The sequence below is a fragment of the Eptatretus burgeri genome, chromosome 3 (assembly GCF_056783735.1).
Source record: "Eptatretus burgeri isolate ZD-2024b chromosome 3, Ebu_testis_v1, whole genome shotgun sequence".
NCBI lineage: Eukaryota > Metazoa > Chordata > Myxini > Myxiniformes > Myxinidae > Eptatretus > Eptatretus burgeri.
This window is the reverse complement of record NC_140963.1, coordinates 136,122,543-136,140,340: the sequence shown is the minus strand read 5'-3', so window position 1 is coordinate 136,140,340 and position 17,798 is coordinate 136,122,543. Positions and strand designations below refer to the sequence as shown.

The following is a 17,798-nucleotide window of genomic DNA, read 5'->3' as shown; positions in this document are numbered from 1 at the left end:
CAATGCAGACGACACTGGCTTTCACAGACTAGAATTCAGTTATGAAATTACTGGGATGTTATTTGATGAGTGCATTATAAGACCAATAAAACGTTGGGGGGGGGGGGAAGTGGGGGAAAAATTCTTGCTCATTTGCACCTGTGTCTTGAACTTCTAGCGTGAACATTCCAGATGGTTCTTCTCCCCAGCAACGCACTGTGCCAAAGGTCCAATCGAGGTCAGCAGCACTGACGAGTGGCATAGCGGAGGCGGAAAAGATGTGCAATAGAGTGGATATGGTCAGGTCATGGAGTTTGGGGGTGGAAGGCAGGTAAGCAAATTAAAGCAATTGGTGACTTTAATTTGTCAGGAATGAAAAGGAGCGACCTACACGTCAAGGGGTCTCGGTCCACCCAGATGAGAGACTGTGCCCGAAGGGCAACGCAGGCTGAGGCGTAGGTTTCCCCGCCGGCCATGTGCCAAGCGTACTGAGATGGTCACGTGCTCGAGCGTATACAGCAAATCTAAGGGAGCGGACACTGCCAACAAGGGATCGGGGCAACATCGCACATCATTTTGCTTCTGGTGGTTACAAGTCAATGAGCAGTGAATGGAAGAACCTTTCCACAGCATAACCACTACAACACAATTGGCTTGTACAATATAATATGGGTGCTATTCATCCCCTAAGGAAAGCTTCTGTGCAGTTGCCTGTGTTACCCACAAACTATTGCCTGCTCTCACTCGGGGTAATGTTTTGCAGTGACAAAATGTCACATTCAAATACAAACTATCATTTCTCTCTTGAAAGGACAAATTTTTAATATGATAAAAAAATAAAAAAAATAAATGTTTCAACCAAATGCAGCGAATCCCATGTATACATCTTAACCAAAACACCAAGATGCATTGTCGAGAAGCAGGTCATTACTCAACCAAGATGAAAGTGCGATACCCAAAGCAAACCCACATCGAACATAACCGCCATTGGTGCTACAAACCAGGAGAACCAACCAAAATCCAACGAGCGCCAAACAATGAGTCAAGAGTGGCATTTCACCTTCTGGGCCTCATCTTGATAACGGATCGATGTTAAAATGACCCTTTTGTTAAAACAAACAAAGGGACTCTGCACTATATGTTAATGGACAAAGATGCACCGTAGACAGGTGGGATCAAAATAGGCAAACAAGCAAGCTGTGACGTTAAACACTTCTCGGTTCACAAGTGTCACAATGTAAAAATGCTGGCAATGCCTCCAGCAAATCCCTGCCCATGTTGCTTTCCCATTTGCGATAAAGCCAATTAGAACGAGCATACCTGTGCGCCTTAACAATGTCGTACCATTATACGAGGAGCGGAAAGTGCCGGGATGGTGGGGAATTAGCCTGTAATCCACAATCCGAGGACTGGAGTAGGAGCGCAGTGGAGGGACCAATGGCCATAACTGGAAGGAAAACGATGGAAAAAAAAAAATAGGAAGAAGAGATTTGGGTGAAGGAACACAGAAAAAGGAAATAGTTTCCAGAGGATTGAGCAATAAATATGGACCAAGCGGAGCGGGTGAATATTGGTGCCGGAAAACGAGCCGAGAAACATCCCCGAGTGCAAAGTGTTGCTCACAAGTGCTGTGGTCACAAGCCTCCAGGCGTCCAGCAAGCCAAATCCGTGAAAAGGATTATGGGTAAATCCGGCCGCATTTAAATCACCAACAACCTGTAGGGTTACAGGAAGACTGCAAAGAGCTGCGAGAGTTACATGTTCACAAACAGTTCTTCAAATGAGATGCAGACATCTAAAGCATCATAAAAAATATTTAAAAAAAAAAAAGGTACAAGGAAGTGTATACAAAACAGATATATTAATCTTTTATCTTACCAATTATGTATACACAGTACTTGTACATTGAAAAATATAAAACCTGGGTGTGTTGTGTATTATCGTGGGCACATCTAACTTGCAGAAAGTTTTGAACACCCCTTGTGTAAGAGGAGGGACAATAAGAGAGTTAAAACCACACCTAGAACGAGAGCAAAGTCGATGGCAAGCCATCGCAAATCCCCACGCTTCCCACCTAAAGTTAAAGGATGCCAAAAAGTTCCACCAGGAATGACCTAATATCAAATTTTAAATTAATTTTTTTAATCTGTTTTGACCCGTGTCCGAGAATATCCCCACCCCTTGGGGCATGAACCGGAGGTCAAAGCCAAAAATTATTACATACGTCACGCGTCCCCCAATGTTTCATTAAAAAAAATGTTTGAAGATGTGCCCGTAATTGCATTTTTTTTGGTATTTGACCTTGGGGTGGGGCCAAAACGACACTGCTCTTGCACCTTCATATGCCAGATGGTGACTATAACTACCAAGTTCTGTGGATTTCTACTCAGCCGTTTAGGAGGAAATAGCATGACGGATGGACAGGCAGACAGATAGAGACGGAGCTGATTAAAATATACCCTCGTTTTCAAAAAGTGTGGGGATAATAAAATGAAGCCCAGGAAGATCGAGGATGGGATGATAAAACTTAACAAATATAAAGTGTACACACAGGAAGAAGTGGTGCAATTAGGCCAACAATAACTAAAATAAAATAAAATATTAACGGGCCATAAGTACAGGAAGTACCGGTCGTGCAGTATAAACAAGAAGATTCTGCGCGTCTCGCCATCCTAGGCATGGTCTCACTCCAAGTGCTAGGCCCAGAAGACCCGTTGCATGGGGTGCCGCCGCGGAAGTGCCAGAGTGGCCTTCAGTGCAGCCAGAGCCCACTTCGCATGTCGCCTGGAGCAAAGGCCAAGGGGCAAGGATTGCAGGACGGCACTCATTACCCAAATCGTGTCAAACGTTTGGAGCGACACTACAAGGTGACAAACGCATGCAATACCCACAATCCCACGCTTCCCGGGTCCACCACTGCTAAAACCAGCAGCGAGGAGAGAAGAGCAAGGTTCCGCATAATCTGGAACTGTTCCACACTCGTCCACCGCCCCTGGAACCATCCAGCACAGAGATATTTGTCCAACGGAACACCAGTCATTGCAGTGTTCACGTAAAATCAAGTCACAATCATCTTGGCATCCATAAAGGGCTACCCTCTAGTTTTTAACCATCATCCTTTCCACTGAACTCATCTCTGCACTTGGAGATTTCAGGTTTGTCGGCTTTACAGTGCAAATTGGAGGCAGCACTAAATTGTTACCCACACCATCCTGGTTTAGTCGCACTTTGTAAAGAAAACATGCTCAACCTTTGACACAAATATATATATATATTTCGTACAAATCCAATCCACCGATTTAATATTGTATCACGGATCAGTGTTACCGATTGTTGCCGTGTAGATGGAGTTGGCGTAGCCATCAAAATTGCAATCGTCTCCGTTACGAGCACCATTTCCGCTGGCGACGATGTAGATGGAACCCCAACCTCCCCTGCCAACGAGCACACCCCGCCGTAAAGCAGCCTACGCACAATCGGTAATTGGTTAGAAGAATGGAATCACCGCAACGTGAAGAGGTCGGCCAGGCAAAATGTTATGGAGGAGTGAAAAGAGGCAATCGTTGGGAGTGGGAAGGGGGTGCAAATGGAATTGCACCATGGAAGGGCGAAGCACACTCGGTGGATCAAAAGTTTTGATTTGTCTCGAACCTGTCCTAACGTGCGTGGTCCATCAATCGTCTTGCCGTCATCATCCGGGCCCCAGCTGCAAGCAAACATTTGTTTACCATGTAGCTTCTCTCTGTAGTAATCTCAACAAATAGTGCTCAATAAGTTCAATAAAATTACATCATCATACATAATTGTACCAAGTTTGATTTAAGTCCCTCCAGCTGTTCTCAAATATCACATTTTTACCTGACATGACCTTTGACCTCTTGACCCTATAGTCAAATCAGTTGATGTACACATCATTATACCTACTTTTACCAAGTTTGACTTGCATCCCTTCAGCAGTTCTCGAGTTATCGCGGTAACGAAAACCTATCACGGACTCTGACCTTTGGCCTCTTGAAGCCGCCATCTAAATCAGTTCATCTTTGCATCTTACTGTGTATACTTATTCCAAGTTTGGTCAAAATCCCATCACTGGTTCACAAGTTAGCGCGGTAACATAATTTTTACCCAACATGACCTTTGACCTTTTGATCCCAAAATCTAATCGGTTCATCTTCACGTCATTATACATAGAGTTCTTGTACCAAGTTTGACTTGTACCGTTCTTAAGTTATGGCGGTAACGAAAACCTATCACAGACCCACAGACAGACAGCCGGACGGACAACCCGAAAACATTATGCCTTGACAAACATTTTGTGGCAAAATGTAATAACTACAACTACAATTTGAAGGAGACAGGACGATTTATGGTAAGGCGGTCATTACGAGGGGATCTCATCGAGATGGTGAACATAATGGAGGCTAGAGACAAAATAAGTGCAGAATGGTTCTTCACAGAATGGACAGTGATGGGACCAGGAGCCATATCCTGAGAGTAAAGAAGAGGAGAGTTTGGATGCTAGCAAGGCAAATGTCTTTCACTCAGAGAGTAAAGTTACCTCCACCACGGAAGATGGACGGAGGTTGTGTTTTCAACACTCTATTGGTATATCTGTTTGTCTGTGAGCAGCATATCTCAAGAAGTTCAGGACGGATTCAGACAAAACTTGGTGGGCAGGTTGGGTGTGTACCAATGATGAATGTATTCGATTTTGGTGAAGATCCGGATCCGGATATGAGACTTTAAAACTTTCAAATGGATTCTTCACCAATGAGAGATGGGGCCAAAAACGATATAGTACGACGTCTCCAAAAGTTATGGACCGATTTTGACAAAGCTTGGCGGACGAGTTGGGCAGATGACAAGAACGAGCCGATTCGATTGTGGTTAAGGTCCGGATGTAGATCCGGCCTATCAGTGGGATACAAATGTAAACTGTTCAGCCTGGCGAAGGAATGCGCTCCACCGAGCAGTGTTCTAATTAAATTGGTAATCAGCTGTTGCTGCATGTGATCATCAACAGTGAGCAATTAACGAGGTTTCTATGCAAACATACCAGTAACAGCGGTTATAAGCAGCATATATTGAAGTGTATGTATTTAGTTTCGATGACGTCTTGTATTACTTATGTCACGATGATTTTGCTGAGGAGGAAAGCTTTACATTTGTGGGCCATGCAGTTCAGGTGATATTGTTGCGAATCTGGAAGCAATGAGCACACAACATTCAGGTCCTATAGCTCAGTTATCTTGATAAGTGAATGCGGATAGATAGCTCCCTTTCCCTAGTCTAATCGGTGAATAAATGTACTTGCGCCGCGAGTTACTTTGATAGTCAGGATTTTTTTTCATTTTTACACCCCTCATAACTACGACAACGATAGCATCACCTTCACCTCGCTCTGGCCGACGCCATGCCTATGTGCGTGTCAGCACGTACGTAGGCGGAGCCCACGCAGAATACTGTTCCTCTGGCTGTTTGGTGGGTGGAGGCCTCGCAGAATCATATTCCTCTGCCTGTTTGGTGGGCGGAGTTCAAGGAGGAGCCTCGTGGCGGCCCTCGACCAATCAGCGTGCTACGGGTGGGGTGACCGCCGCTCAGCCAATCAGATCCCGCGACAGGAGGAAAGGGTCCGCGTGACGTCACCATGCCCCTCCCCCCGGGCCAATCAATGGATTGCCGCTCGTTTTGGCCAATGACAGGGCGACGAGCAGTTCTGCACGCCAAAACCATCCAGTAAGGGAGAGAGGGCAGGGCGGAGGCGTCCCCCCCTCCCCGAGACAGGGTGAATAAGGGTGCGGCGCGTTCGGACTGAGATCCTCTTCCTCCTCCTCATGATCAAGAGCTTGAGAGCTTGAGAGACACCATCCCCCACGAGAGCTGTGGGGGTTGCACGCCGCGTCCCTGCCGCTGGATTCGGCTCGTCTCTCGCTGGTGCCCGGTTCGACTCAGCGCGAAGACCACATGAGGTGGAGAGGTCCGAGGCAGAATCTGGTCTTCAGCTCGCCCTTACCTCCGAGCTGGAAGCCTCAATAAAGACCACTTTGGGTCTGTTTCTTTTGGGTGTGTGTTTGTGGCGCCAATCCAGGAAGTAGGAAATTGTATAAGTGCCTTGCTGTACATACGTGTCTCTTATTATTCAGATAGCTCTGCTTCTTATGTGCCCCCCCTGCTCCATTATAAATAAACATGTGTTACAAGTATCGGTTCGTTTTTGTCTTTCTTTTATTGGTTTAACACGGTGCGTGTTGGAGAATCAGCCAGGCTGTTGCCGCTGTAAAGGGACATTTGGACCGACGGAAGCTCGGTGACCATCCGCTCGGGTCGCACACGGTTCGAGTACGCTAGCGGCTCGTTCCGTACGAGCATCGTCGAGGGTGAATTTCCCCGGTAGTTGGACGACGTGGGTATTTAGTTAAATTGAAATTGACAATCGACCCTAACCCACGTGGTCGATCTATTGGTGAACTTCAGTCCGATAAGGGACCCGTCGGCTCCGGCGTTATCCGGGGTGACGACCTATAAATTCCTGGTGATCGGTGGAGCCGACTCCACTGCTCCATCTAGCGGTCATGCTCGCAGCCGATACCTGGCCCCGCAACAGTATTATATTCTGCAGGCTTGTTCTACATTTGTTTCAGATTTTGCTCCACCACCAGCCTGGGGGCATGCTGGATGACCATCTGAACATGTATTGGCATGAAGCTCTCTCCCTCTCTCTCTAATGGTTTAATATGACCGTTGGCCATGCTGGACGGCTGATTGGAATGGGAAATAGGTTGTAGAGCACAAGGAGACGGGGTTTAAGGACCTGCGCCAGTGGGAACGAGAGAGAATAGGAGGGAGACATTGTGATTACGAGCATTTGGGGGTTTTGCGTAATGGTTATATGCTCGATTTGTTTGGCTGTTCCAGCTTCAAATCAGAGCTTCAACCCTCGGTGTATTACAAAATGCTGCTCGGTGGTGTTTGACAATACATTTTGTTCATCTCACCAATAGCCAATTCACTCCTGAACATGCTTAAAAGCTTTCTAAAGGGGAATTTTGCTCCTTATGCACCTCGAATTAATGTTCACACATCTTCAATCTGGTAATGGCAAGCTTTACCATTCACCACCAACGTCTCAAGTGTCCTGGCCCATCGATATCACTCGAGTTTGGTTTCATGGTTCTGGAGATCTTTAAAAAAAAAAAAAAAGTTTTTCTTTTTAAATTCATAAATCCAAAGTAGCCACCATATCTTTGGACCATTCAGTGTTGTTGAAGGAAAAGCATAAGAACTGATCATTTGGAATAATTCAGTGAAGTTTCAAGTTGATCAGTGTCACAGTTTCCGAGAAATGAGAGCGACATTTGGAAGAAAGAAAAGACAGGAATCCCAGCAAGAACAATAGGCTTCTAACTTGAAAGCATGGTAATAATAATAATAATAATAATAATAATAATAAATACATTATCAAAAATTATGGGGCTGGCAGGATGGCCGAGAGCAGTGGTTCTTAACCTTTTTTTGGTACCCGCACCCCTTCAGTTCTCAGAATATATTCTCACACCCCTTGTCAAAAATCAATGACTTAGGACAGATCTTAGAATTAAATTATTATCACTCCTTTACTTTCGGAGCAAAAATCAGCAGCTGGCATGTTTTGCACCCCGAGAAATGATGTGCCGCACTCCCAAGGGTTGTTTGCACCCCAGGTTACGGACCACTCGCCTCGAGTCTGTCTAGCCTGGGTTTGAATCCTGACCCAGCGATAAACTGTCATCCTGGTTTTTTTTTTTAACAGGCAGGGTGATTCATCAATGTGTGTGCCATCCCTTGGATGGACGTTAAACTGGGCATCCCATCCGCTGGCATGAGTTTGTCAACAAAAATCCGATGGTGGCCTTCGCAAAGAGGAGGGCTTATTCACAACACAGAGCAACCTCATGGAGATAACTGACAAGGGACGTGTACGATGGCGGGAAGAGGAAGGGAAAGAGGGGGGGGGGCGGAATCACAGTAAATAATTATTTACAATGGAATAAACTCCAAAGAAACCGAAGGTGCCTTGCGCCAAGCTCGTTTACAGAAGGGAAAGGGTAACGAGAACCGGGTGGGGACCTAGCTCTCTCGGTGTGCCGAGGAAGATGGCAACGAAGCAAGGAGACGAGTCCGCAACCAAGAAGGACGAGGCAAGCAGTCTCTGAGGCGATCCTCAGCTGTCCTTCTCTGGCGCGATTCCAACAGCCCTTTTTTCTCTCGTAAGACATGATTCACCAACTGTCTCTCCTCCGAGCGAGATTTTCACAGCACACTCCTTCTCCATGCCAAATCAACTCTGCCCTCTCGCGCGATGATCAAAACTTCTCCCCTCGGGAGGTGTTGAACCTCCTCCTCTCTTTCCTGGATATTACCACGCAATACTTTGCGACGGCGCTTTGCGCCTCCTTTTGCAAGACCCTTTTCCTCCTTCCTGAACGTTCCCAAGGCCCCCCTCGGCACCTCACCCAGGGATTACATGAGGTTGCATGTACGATTCTTTCACCTTGAACCCTGTTATTTATTGACAACACATCACCCTTCGTATGATGCACATTTAAACAGGACAATCCTTAAGCTGACATTTCCCTACTTAATACATCGAGATGGCTAACTACCCAAACACGGACCATACTAATCTATACAGTTCTAACTATTCTACGGTGATTCCTTCCCCTCCCCCACCACAAACAAATGCAACGATACATTTACACCATGGTATTAAATTTCCCCCTTGTACATCTCCATCTCTTGGACTAAAGAGTAATGGACAAACCTGCAGCTGTACACTTGGTTCATCTGGTTGTGCTTTCCAAACGCAGTTGCTTCCATGTGGTCTGTTAATCGGCCCCCTAACAAACGAACTCCTACACACATGCAGAGACAGTGCTTTGGATTAGTTTCCTTCTATGACAAGGTCATATAAACTGCTTATGTGGTAAGCCATCTGGTGTTATATTTAGGATAGAACATGACACGATACATTCATTGCAGGGTAATGAGGGAAAATACAGAATTTCACCACATTACCAGCTTATGGAGCTATACAAGGAATAAAACTTTTAATCCTGAGAAAAACACACACACAAACTATAAGGGAACATGGTAGAGTGCATACCTCTGCCAGGCTGAAGAGTTTACGTGTTGTATCCCACCTATAGGCCAGATCTGGCTTTGGACTGTAACCAAAATGGAATCTGCTTGTTCTTGTCACCTACCCCACTCATCCACCTAGTTTTGTCATAATCCGTCCACAACTTTTTGAGATATCGTGCTATATATAGTTTTTGTCCCTCTCTTTCAACGGTGAAAATTTTTTTTTTTAAATTCTCGTATCTGGATCCGGATGTTTAGCAAAATTTAATGTATTCGACCTTGTCACACACCCAACCTCTCCACCAAATGTCGTCCGAATCTGTCCATAACTTTTTGAGATATCCTGCTCACAGACAGGCAGACAGACAGACAAACAGGGGTGAAAACATAATTAGCTTTCCCAAAAGATGCCTGGCACTGTGTTCTCTCCGATATCCATGTCCTGTATGATTTGCCCCTTGTATCCTCCAATCCCTATTTTCATTCTTTTTACCCATCCCCATTACCTTGCATTGAACTGCAACCACCAATCTTTTGCCCAATCCATTAAACTACAATCTAGATTCAAGACTTATCTGAATCTGATCAATCCCTCTCTCCCCTGTATCTCCATGCTTTGTGTCAGCTGCAAATTATTTGATGCAGTGCCCCTGTAGGTTTGAGCAGGAATATTTAATTTAGCCATGGTGCTGGTGATAGGTTGCCTCCTCTTCACGAAGGACACCATGGGACCTTTAATGGCCACTGACAAATGGGATGCCCGGTTTAACGTCCATCTGAAGGATGGTACACTCACTGATGCGTCCCTTTAGATGTGAAACACCAGGACAACAGTTTATAGCTGGGTCAAGATCCAAACCCAAACGAGGCAGTTCGGAGGCAAATGTGCAAACTTCTAGATTCTAGACTATCCTGCCAGCCTTGTTATATGGATGAAGCCTGGGTACACCCCTTTGACTAGTATGCAATGGAAACATCTTTTTTCTACCGCTGCAAGGAAGGCCAAAACGGAATCTTCACCAGGCAAAGCAATCTTTAAAGTTATCCAGGACTCCAAGTATGACGATGACCGATTCTTTTCAACACGAGAAAGTCATCAACGGACAACACTGCAACAATCTCCCGGGAAAAAAGCTCGACAAACTACCTCCACAAATCAAATGCAAACAATGTGGCTTGCTTGCAAACAGGATGAGCCTTCTTAAGATGATGCTCCATGACGCAGGTCCTCTCTTGCGACAGTGCAAATATCGTGGTTATGAACAGTTTCCACACCTAACATACTGTATGTCGACCGAACTCGATTCATCAGACTTCTTCCTCTTTCCCGCACTGAGGTCCCATCTTGGTAGAAAGTGATTTGGAAGCGATGAAGAGGGCATTACTGCGCTTGAATCCTGGTCCCGTTGCTAAAACATATGAGTTATATTCCAACAGCATCAAATTTGTTGTCATTCTTCCGACGTCAAACTTCTCTTCGCACCTTCGCTTTGTCGTCCCACTGTTCTCCCAGCTTAGAAATCGCCTCCATGTGCCCAGTCTATTTGCTCCATCCCTCATTGTTTAAAAGGTTGTAACCCACCCCAATTACATATTTTATACTATCACTAATCTACACTCGAAAAGTGAAATTGTATATTTACCCTCACCGAAGGAGAGGGCATTGCATTTGGGTCTGTTTGTCTGTCTGTATTTCCGCACAGAACTTTAGTGTTTGTCTCCGCAACCGCTCGTCGGAGTGAGACAAACTTTTCACCATAGGAGCGACTACTCATGTAGAATGTTTTAATGATAATCACGACATCATGGGTCACGTGGTGTTGTTGCCATGTTGAAAAAAAAAATGGAAAAACTAGACCTCTGTGTCTGAAACCGCACCAAGGAAAACATTGAAACTTGGCACATAGCAAGACGTACTCCTCATGGGGAATGAGTGCGATTTTTTAAATGACGTTTTAGGTGCCTTCGTTATGACATCATAACTGTATATGTAGAATGCTACATCTGATCAGGATGAAAAATTTTGAGGGTCATCTCAGGATAAAATGGCCCACAGAAAAAAAAAAAAATTGATGTCATCGGTTACGTGATTCGGCAGTCGTGTTATTAAAAAAATAAAAATAAAAAAAAGAGAAAACACCTTCAAAAACCTTCTTCTCTAAGGTGGCTGAACAGATCGAGGCAAAACTTTACACATATGACTGCGTAACCATGAGGAACAAAAATGTTCACACATATGATGTCATAGGTCACATGGTTTGGCAGCCATATTAGATTAAACAAAAATCTTAAAAAGAAATTTTTCTCTTGAACCGCTCAATAAATTGACATGAAACTTCCCAATTGTGATATAGCAGAGATCGAGAATATATACGTTTTAAATTTCAACGTGATCAGATGCATGGTCCGGCAGCCAGAATTATTTGATTTTTTGATCTTGCGTCTGTTTGATTTCTTTTTGAATAAGCCTCATTTGGATGTGCCTGGATGGGTTTATTGTATTTTTTTTGGGGTACACTGACGAGGCCTGTATGAGAGCTAACACACAGAAATGCACAACAAAGGGAGCAAGAGACAAGAGTGGCGGGAGAGGAAAGGCAAAAACATGAGATCTGTGGAAATGAGGACACAGTGACATGAGGGTTTGAGGGTAGGGGAGTAGCAGCTGAAATGTGACTCCTATCCAGGTTCCTCCTGATTCTACTTTTTGCTTGTTTGGGTTCCTTCCGATTACTCCAAATGCAGGAGTGTACCTATTTTGTCTTCCATTTGATTTGAATTTAATTCATTTCAATTCGATTCTAAATTAAATTGAATAAATAATAAATGTCACGGGTAAGGGTCAGGAGTCCGACCAAAGCAGGGTTGCATCAAAAGTGTAACGCCTTGGTGCCCAGTTGTCACTGCCAGCAGTTATAAAGTGTCAGTTCCAGTTTTGTCTCTTATTAATTACGTAACACGCCGGCACACAAACACCACACAAAATAAGTCTTGGTGAGGGTTTGCAATCTCCGATTGCTATTTTTCTTGTTGTTAATAGATGTTTGTTTATACTGGCATAGGCCCTTCGGGTGGGAGTGCCCATGTCGGCCCAACTTTGGTGGGCAATTTAAACTGGTGATACTTTCTTCTGGGACACCACAAATTTTAGCGCGCGCGCGCACACACACACACACACACACACACACACACACACACACACACACACACACACACACACACACACACACACACACACACACACACACACACACACACACACACACACACACACACACCGCCAGAGGGAGCCGTTCCAATCATATACATCCAGACGTACATATGCCATAGCTCCATTATATAATGAAATGATGACAAGATGATGATATGCTTCAAAAACTAAAAAAAAAAAATACTGAACAAAATCCAACCAAATTTTGCATGTTGCTAGGGTATCCCAAGTATGGTTTCTGTCATGGTAGCATATTTGGGGGAGGGGGGGTTCAAGGTGGGGGAAAGACCCCAATTCTATCTATGTAAATGTGCATCACAAAGCGCCATCCGGTGGTATCCGATATTACAAATCATCATCTTCTTATATAAAGAAAGTTTAAACAACTTAACAATATGCATAATGGTGATGTGGAAATCTGAGTGAGAATGTTCAAAATGTTTAATTTCACTCACTGCAAGTGGAGGTTCAAACCAAAGCATCCAACATTGAGCTTCGCAGAGATGTGGAAATGATTTTTGCTCACGCCATATATAAGCAGCAAGGATGGCGAATGAAGATGATGTTAGCTGACTTCCAAGCAGACGGAAGATGACTTTGGGTAAATAATGGAGTGAATAGAGCAGAATGTTTGTGAAGGACAACATGCTGTCTTGATGAAATCCATCAGCGGAGCAACGGGTAAAAATGCCTCGTAAATCATAAAGAGTGAGATGCTTGCAGCTTTTGTAACCGATACAGAAAAATTAAATTAAATTAAATATATGGTGAAACAGCTCTAAATGTGCAGGTAAACAAATACAGTGGATCATTTCCGAGCCGCATTTATAATTTGTGACGGCGGCAGAGCAAAAGCAGTAAGTACCAGAAACACGGCCATCAAAGGCAATGCCAACACCGCAGATCGAGTTGTTGGCAAGGGCGACCAGCTCACAGGCACAACGCGTGCCGTGCCCATTGTCTTTCCCCTGGTCAGGACTGGGATCGGGGTCTTCATCAAGCACATCCCAACTGCCCTCGGGGAACTCGATGGGATGAAAGTGGAGTGCAAAGCAAAACAAGAAGCCAGGGAGGGAAGAGAAGGAGGCGTTCAGATAAGGTGACAAAAAAGAAAGAAGGGCACATGAAAAAAGGTACTGCAGACATGGGAGATGGAGGCAGCTGGTAAATAACAAAGTACAATGAAACATGTGAGGAGGAAATGAATAAAACAGATATACATAGTTATCCTGGATTTCTGCCAGGGAGTGTTGGAGTCCGTCATCGATCACGGCCAGTACAACTCCGCGTCCTGTCACTCCCTGCGCCCAGACATCCTGAAGGTTGAGGTCCATGCCTGGAGTACGCATGTTGTGCTTAACGGAAGGGATACATTAGGGATGAGAGGTCCATCAATACCACAGAAACCAAAAGGGAAAGAAGAAGAAGAAGAAGAAGAAGAAGAAGAAGCATAATAAGCACAAAAAAAGAAGAAAAACAGGAATTTGTAACAAGACAAAGGACCACAGGGTAATGTTGGGTAATGAGACAAAACAAGCTCCCTCTCCTTCTCACCAAGTGCCACTGTTTTGAATACTTGGGGTCATTGAAGGTCAACTGTTTTGGCAGGACACCCAGAAAGTCTCGCTCTGCCACACAAACACTCCTCTTGCTACGTCCCAGCATGCCTTGCTCTTCAAACCACGTGACCGCAGGATTGTGGGCCAATGCCTGAGAAATGTCTTCCCTCCTACATTGCACTAGTGAACAAATACAGAACGACGTAATCAATTCACACAGGATTCCCCACGGCATTCATTATCACCAACAGCACAAACATTTTTCCAACTATTGGCTACTGCGACCTCTTTTATTCGTCGTACTTCATTGACCTATACTGCGTCAAATAAACCGGTTATTATGGAAATCTGAGCCAGTAACAAGAAAAGACAGTTTGAGTTTGCGTGAAGACTCGTCTTGTGGGAACAAACGATTGATGTGAAACAAAATTTGTGAGATTCAGAAATCTCAAAATTGTCCTAAATATGGTGAGTTTTTCTTTTTTCATGTGTAATAATTATTATTATATTATAATTATAATTAGTTAAACATTTTGCCATCTGATATTTATCTATGCTGGGCTTTTTCCCCACCACCCGTCCAAATTGCCAACCTGGAGGGGACATGGACATTTGAACTTGCGTTTGCACGTCCGCTCCCTACGACGCTTGCCAACCCTCACAACCGGCCTCGGCTCACCAACCCATCGGTTCAAGCAAGTAATCGCCTTAACTGACCCAAAAACTGGTGGATTTGTTTGAACAGGGACTGAGGGTGGCATATGAGGATAGAATATTTAAGGAGACGTACGGGCAACAGTTGAGGTGTGGCGAGGAAGTTCAGTAACGGGAGAGAGTCACGGCAGTGTGCAATCGAGACAATGTGTGTCGGAAGAATTCCGATACGAGATGTCAAGCCGTCCGGTCATCGTCGGGCATTCGAAATGGAGCAATCGACGGAAGAGGAGTACGAAGAATTTTTGTGCCGAGAGGAGCGAGATAAGTTTTTTGACTCTGTCTGCTTGTCAGACGGCATTGAAAATCATCCCAAACAGGAAACTACCTGTTTTTAACGACGTCAAAAAATGACACAAACACCAGGCACAAATAACTCATGCAATGTGTTCAATAAGGTGGTGTAATAGACGCTACTTCAACGGCGGTAAACTTCCAAATTTTTAGATCCTCGTGGAGGATCTCTAAGTCTTACTCGCGTTGTTGTTCTTCATCTTCTTCTTGTGGACTTTTATGTTTCACAGCCTACAGTTTTCATCGAAACTTCCTGGAACTTGGCATAGATATCTAAAAATACCCCGTGCAGACAGTAACCATCTCCGGTTTAGAAAATTCCTCCTAGAAAAAAAAGTTACGACGTCAAAATATCTCCGCTAATGGAAATCGCCTACAAATTATCTCAAACTAGGCAAGCTTTTTGAATTCTGTTTGCGGGAATCGAACAGGGCATTAGCAGAGATGAATTACCGCACATATGATACATCACTATGACATCATATCAATTTTTATGACGTCATTCCTATTTTTTGACATTTTTTGTTTCACAACCCAGAGTTTTCATCGGATCTTCGTGAAACTTGCCATGTATATGCAGAAAGCCCACGCGCAGGCAGTAACCATCTCCGATTTTGGAAATTCTTCCAAGAAAAAAAGTTGACGTCATAATATCGCCGCTAATGGAAATCGCCTACACCATTATCTCCGAAACTCGGCAAGCTGTTTGGATTTTGTTTGCGTGAATCAAGCCGGGCATTAGCACAGATAATTTATCGCAAACCTGATACATCACAATGACGTCATATTCGTTTTTATGACGTCATCATTAAGAGGACGAGGATCTTAGCTCATTTGAGCTTGTTTTTTCAACAACCTTTAAAATCATCATTAAAAAAAAAAAAATTGAATTATACACTTGAACATTGCAGAACACAGATTGCCTTTTTGACACTTTCAAAAACCTTCCGTGCAGCAGCACTTGGAAAAATATCGATGCCATGAAGGGCAGAATAACTGAGATTCCGCATTTTCCCAAATACGTTGGCGCATAGCTACCATCACGCCTGTTTCACGGTTCACAAAACAAAACAAAGGTAGATCGTGCTCGCAAAAACACCATTTTTCTCAAGGGTATTCTACAAACTCTCATCATGACATTCACTCGTAACAACCACAAAATACTGACTGCAAAACGAAGTCTTTTCATGGTGTTTGACTCTGCAAGAGCTTCAGTGCAACCTGGAGTGAAACTCCAAAACAAAATTTCAAACGGACGCTGGTCGAAATGAGACGTCACGTCGTTGCCGATACTCGCCTTTGTTGCTACATGTAAAGAGGTAGTAGCCTGGCAAATCGCCGATCTGGCCCATGTTCGTCAGACTTTCAGACGCGGCGAGGTGTTTGGCCAAGCTGGAATATCGGGCGCACAGGATCTCTTCAGAGGACGGCCAGTCGGGCGGCAGCTCTAAACGAGAGGCAGCGATGTGTCGAGATACTCCAAAATGGGAAACCCAGACCAATTATAAAATGACCGTTTTTACAGCCATTTTTCCCTGCTGTGCAGGGGTTAGGCTTTTTCTTGAGGCAATGTTTTATGGCCGGATGCCCTTCCTGACGCCAACCCTGGTTGCCTCTTACGACACACAGGGATATGGTATACCTATTCTAACCGGGGCATACACCGGGACCAGTACACTGGTACTCACTTCGCCGACCTCAGATGGATGACAGGCTGAGTCAACCCCCTGGTGTTAATTCAGCAGCCAACGGGGCTTGAACTCAGGACCCTGGGATCCCAAGCCGCCACCCTAACCACTAAGCCAACACCAGGCTTGAAACCCAGACCAATTAAAGAATCATAATTATACAATGTCTGATAATAACAAAAATTAAAAATGGACACATCACATAGCAAGCAAAACACAAGATAAATGGGGATCTTGGGTGGTCATGCTGGAGATTACGACTGGTGAGGTTAGTAATGAATAGGTTATAGCATTTGGTCTGTTGGAGGTCTTTATGTCGTAGATCACTTTCTTCCCTCCACTTGCCACCTCGGCAAACCTTGAATATGGTCGTCGTGTTGAGGTTGATGCTGCTCATGAGGTAGACGCAGTCTCACTGCAAACAGTGGGGTCTCTGTATTTGTGGCAGCCACGTCGGATCGTGCAGGACACGATCCCAAACACACCAACCATGCCAAAATCCCAAAACGTGTCACGAGTAGCTTCAAGTGCTTTTGGAGTTTGAGTGTTTCATGTCGATTCATGAAGATCCTTGTGTTCAGGGGAAATAAATAAATAAATACATAAATGAAATCACTCTCCAAACTGGAAATGGAACAGGAGTAACTCGTTTTGTTACGAGGGTTGGAAACACTAACTGAACAGTTTGCATTCTGTAATAAACCAGATGGTTTATGGCAAGTTATATTACATTACCGAGCTGTGTGTCAACCATCACGCCCTGCCTCGGCTCACTCACCCTCACACCTGACTCGGCTCACCCACCTTCACACACCTGACTCGGCTCACCCACCTTCACACGCCTGACTCGGCTCACCCACCTTCACACGCCTGACTCGGCTCACCCACCTTCACACGCCTGACTCGGCTCACCCACCTTCACACGCCTGACTCGGCTCACCCACCTTCACACGCCTGACTCGGCTCACCCACCTTCACACGCCTGACTCGGCTCACCCACCTTCACACGCCTGACTCGGCTCACCCACCTTCACACGCCTGACTCGGCTCACCCACCTTCACACGCCTGACTCGGCTCACCCACCTTCACACGCCTGACTCGGCTCACCCACCTTCACACACCTGACTCGGCTCACCCACCTTCACACGCCTGACTCGGCTCACCCACCTTCACACGCCTGACTCGGCTCACCCACCTTCACAAACCTGCCCCGGCTCACCCATCTTCACACA

At 45.0% G+C, this 17,798-nt stretch overlaps 1 protein-coding gene across 5 annotated transcripts in view; it reads right to left on the bottom strand.

The window, feature by feature from the left end:
* The window catches only part of LOC147031063 (proprotein convertase subtilisin/kexin type 7-like), a 20,728-nt gene that overhangs the window by 2,186 nt on the left and 744 nt on the right, over positions 1 to 17,798 (bottom strand). For 2 of the 5 annotated variants that reach the window (XR_015056649.1, XM_085875748.1), the window contains exons 2-15: positions 16,924 to 17,135; positions 16,175 to 16,324; positions 13,865 to 14,049; positions 13,531 to 13,665; positions 13,176 to 13,335; positions 8,780 to 8,870; positions 3,631 to 3,685; positions 3,307 to 3,445; positions 2,871 to 2,971; positions 2,608 to 2,763; positions 1,603 to 1,695; positions 1,324 to 1,426; positions 371 to 518; positions 139 to 227 (exon numbers count right to left, since the gene is read on the bottom strand). Coding sequence is in view for 4 of the 5 variants with exons in the window: in XM_085875748.1 (XP_085731874.1) it covers positions 139 to 227; positions 371 to 518; positions 1,324 to 1,426; positions 1,603 to 1,695; positions 2,608 to 2,763; positions 2,871 to 2,971; positions 3,307 to 3,445; positions 3,631 to 3,685; positions 8,780 to 8,870; positions 13,176 to 13,335; positions 13,531 to 13,665; positions 13,865 to 14,049; positions 16,175 to 16,324; positions 16,924 to 17,128 (1,810 nt within the window). In the remaining variant the exon portion in view is untranslated. The remainder of the gene's footprint in view (positions 1 to 138; positions 228 to 370; positions 519 to 1,323; positions 1,427 to 1,602; positions 1,696 to 2,607; positions 2,764 to 2,870; positions 2,972 to 3,306; positions 3,446 to 3,630; positions 3,686 to 8,779; positions 8,871 to 13,175; positions 13,336 to 13,530; positions 13,666 to 13,864; positions 14,050 to 16,174; positions 16,325 to 16,923; positions 17,136 to 17,798) is intronic. The other 3 variants (XM_085875749.1, XM_085875750.1, XM_085875751.1) reach the window with 3 other exon arrangements.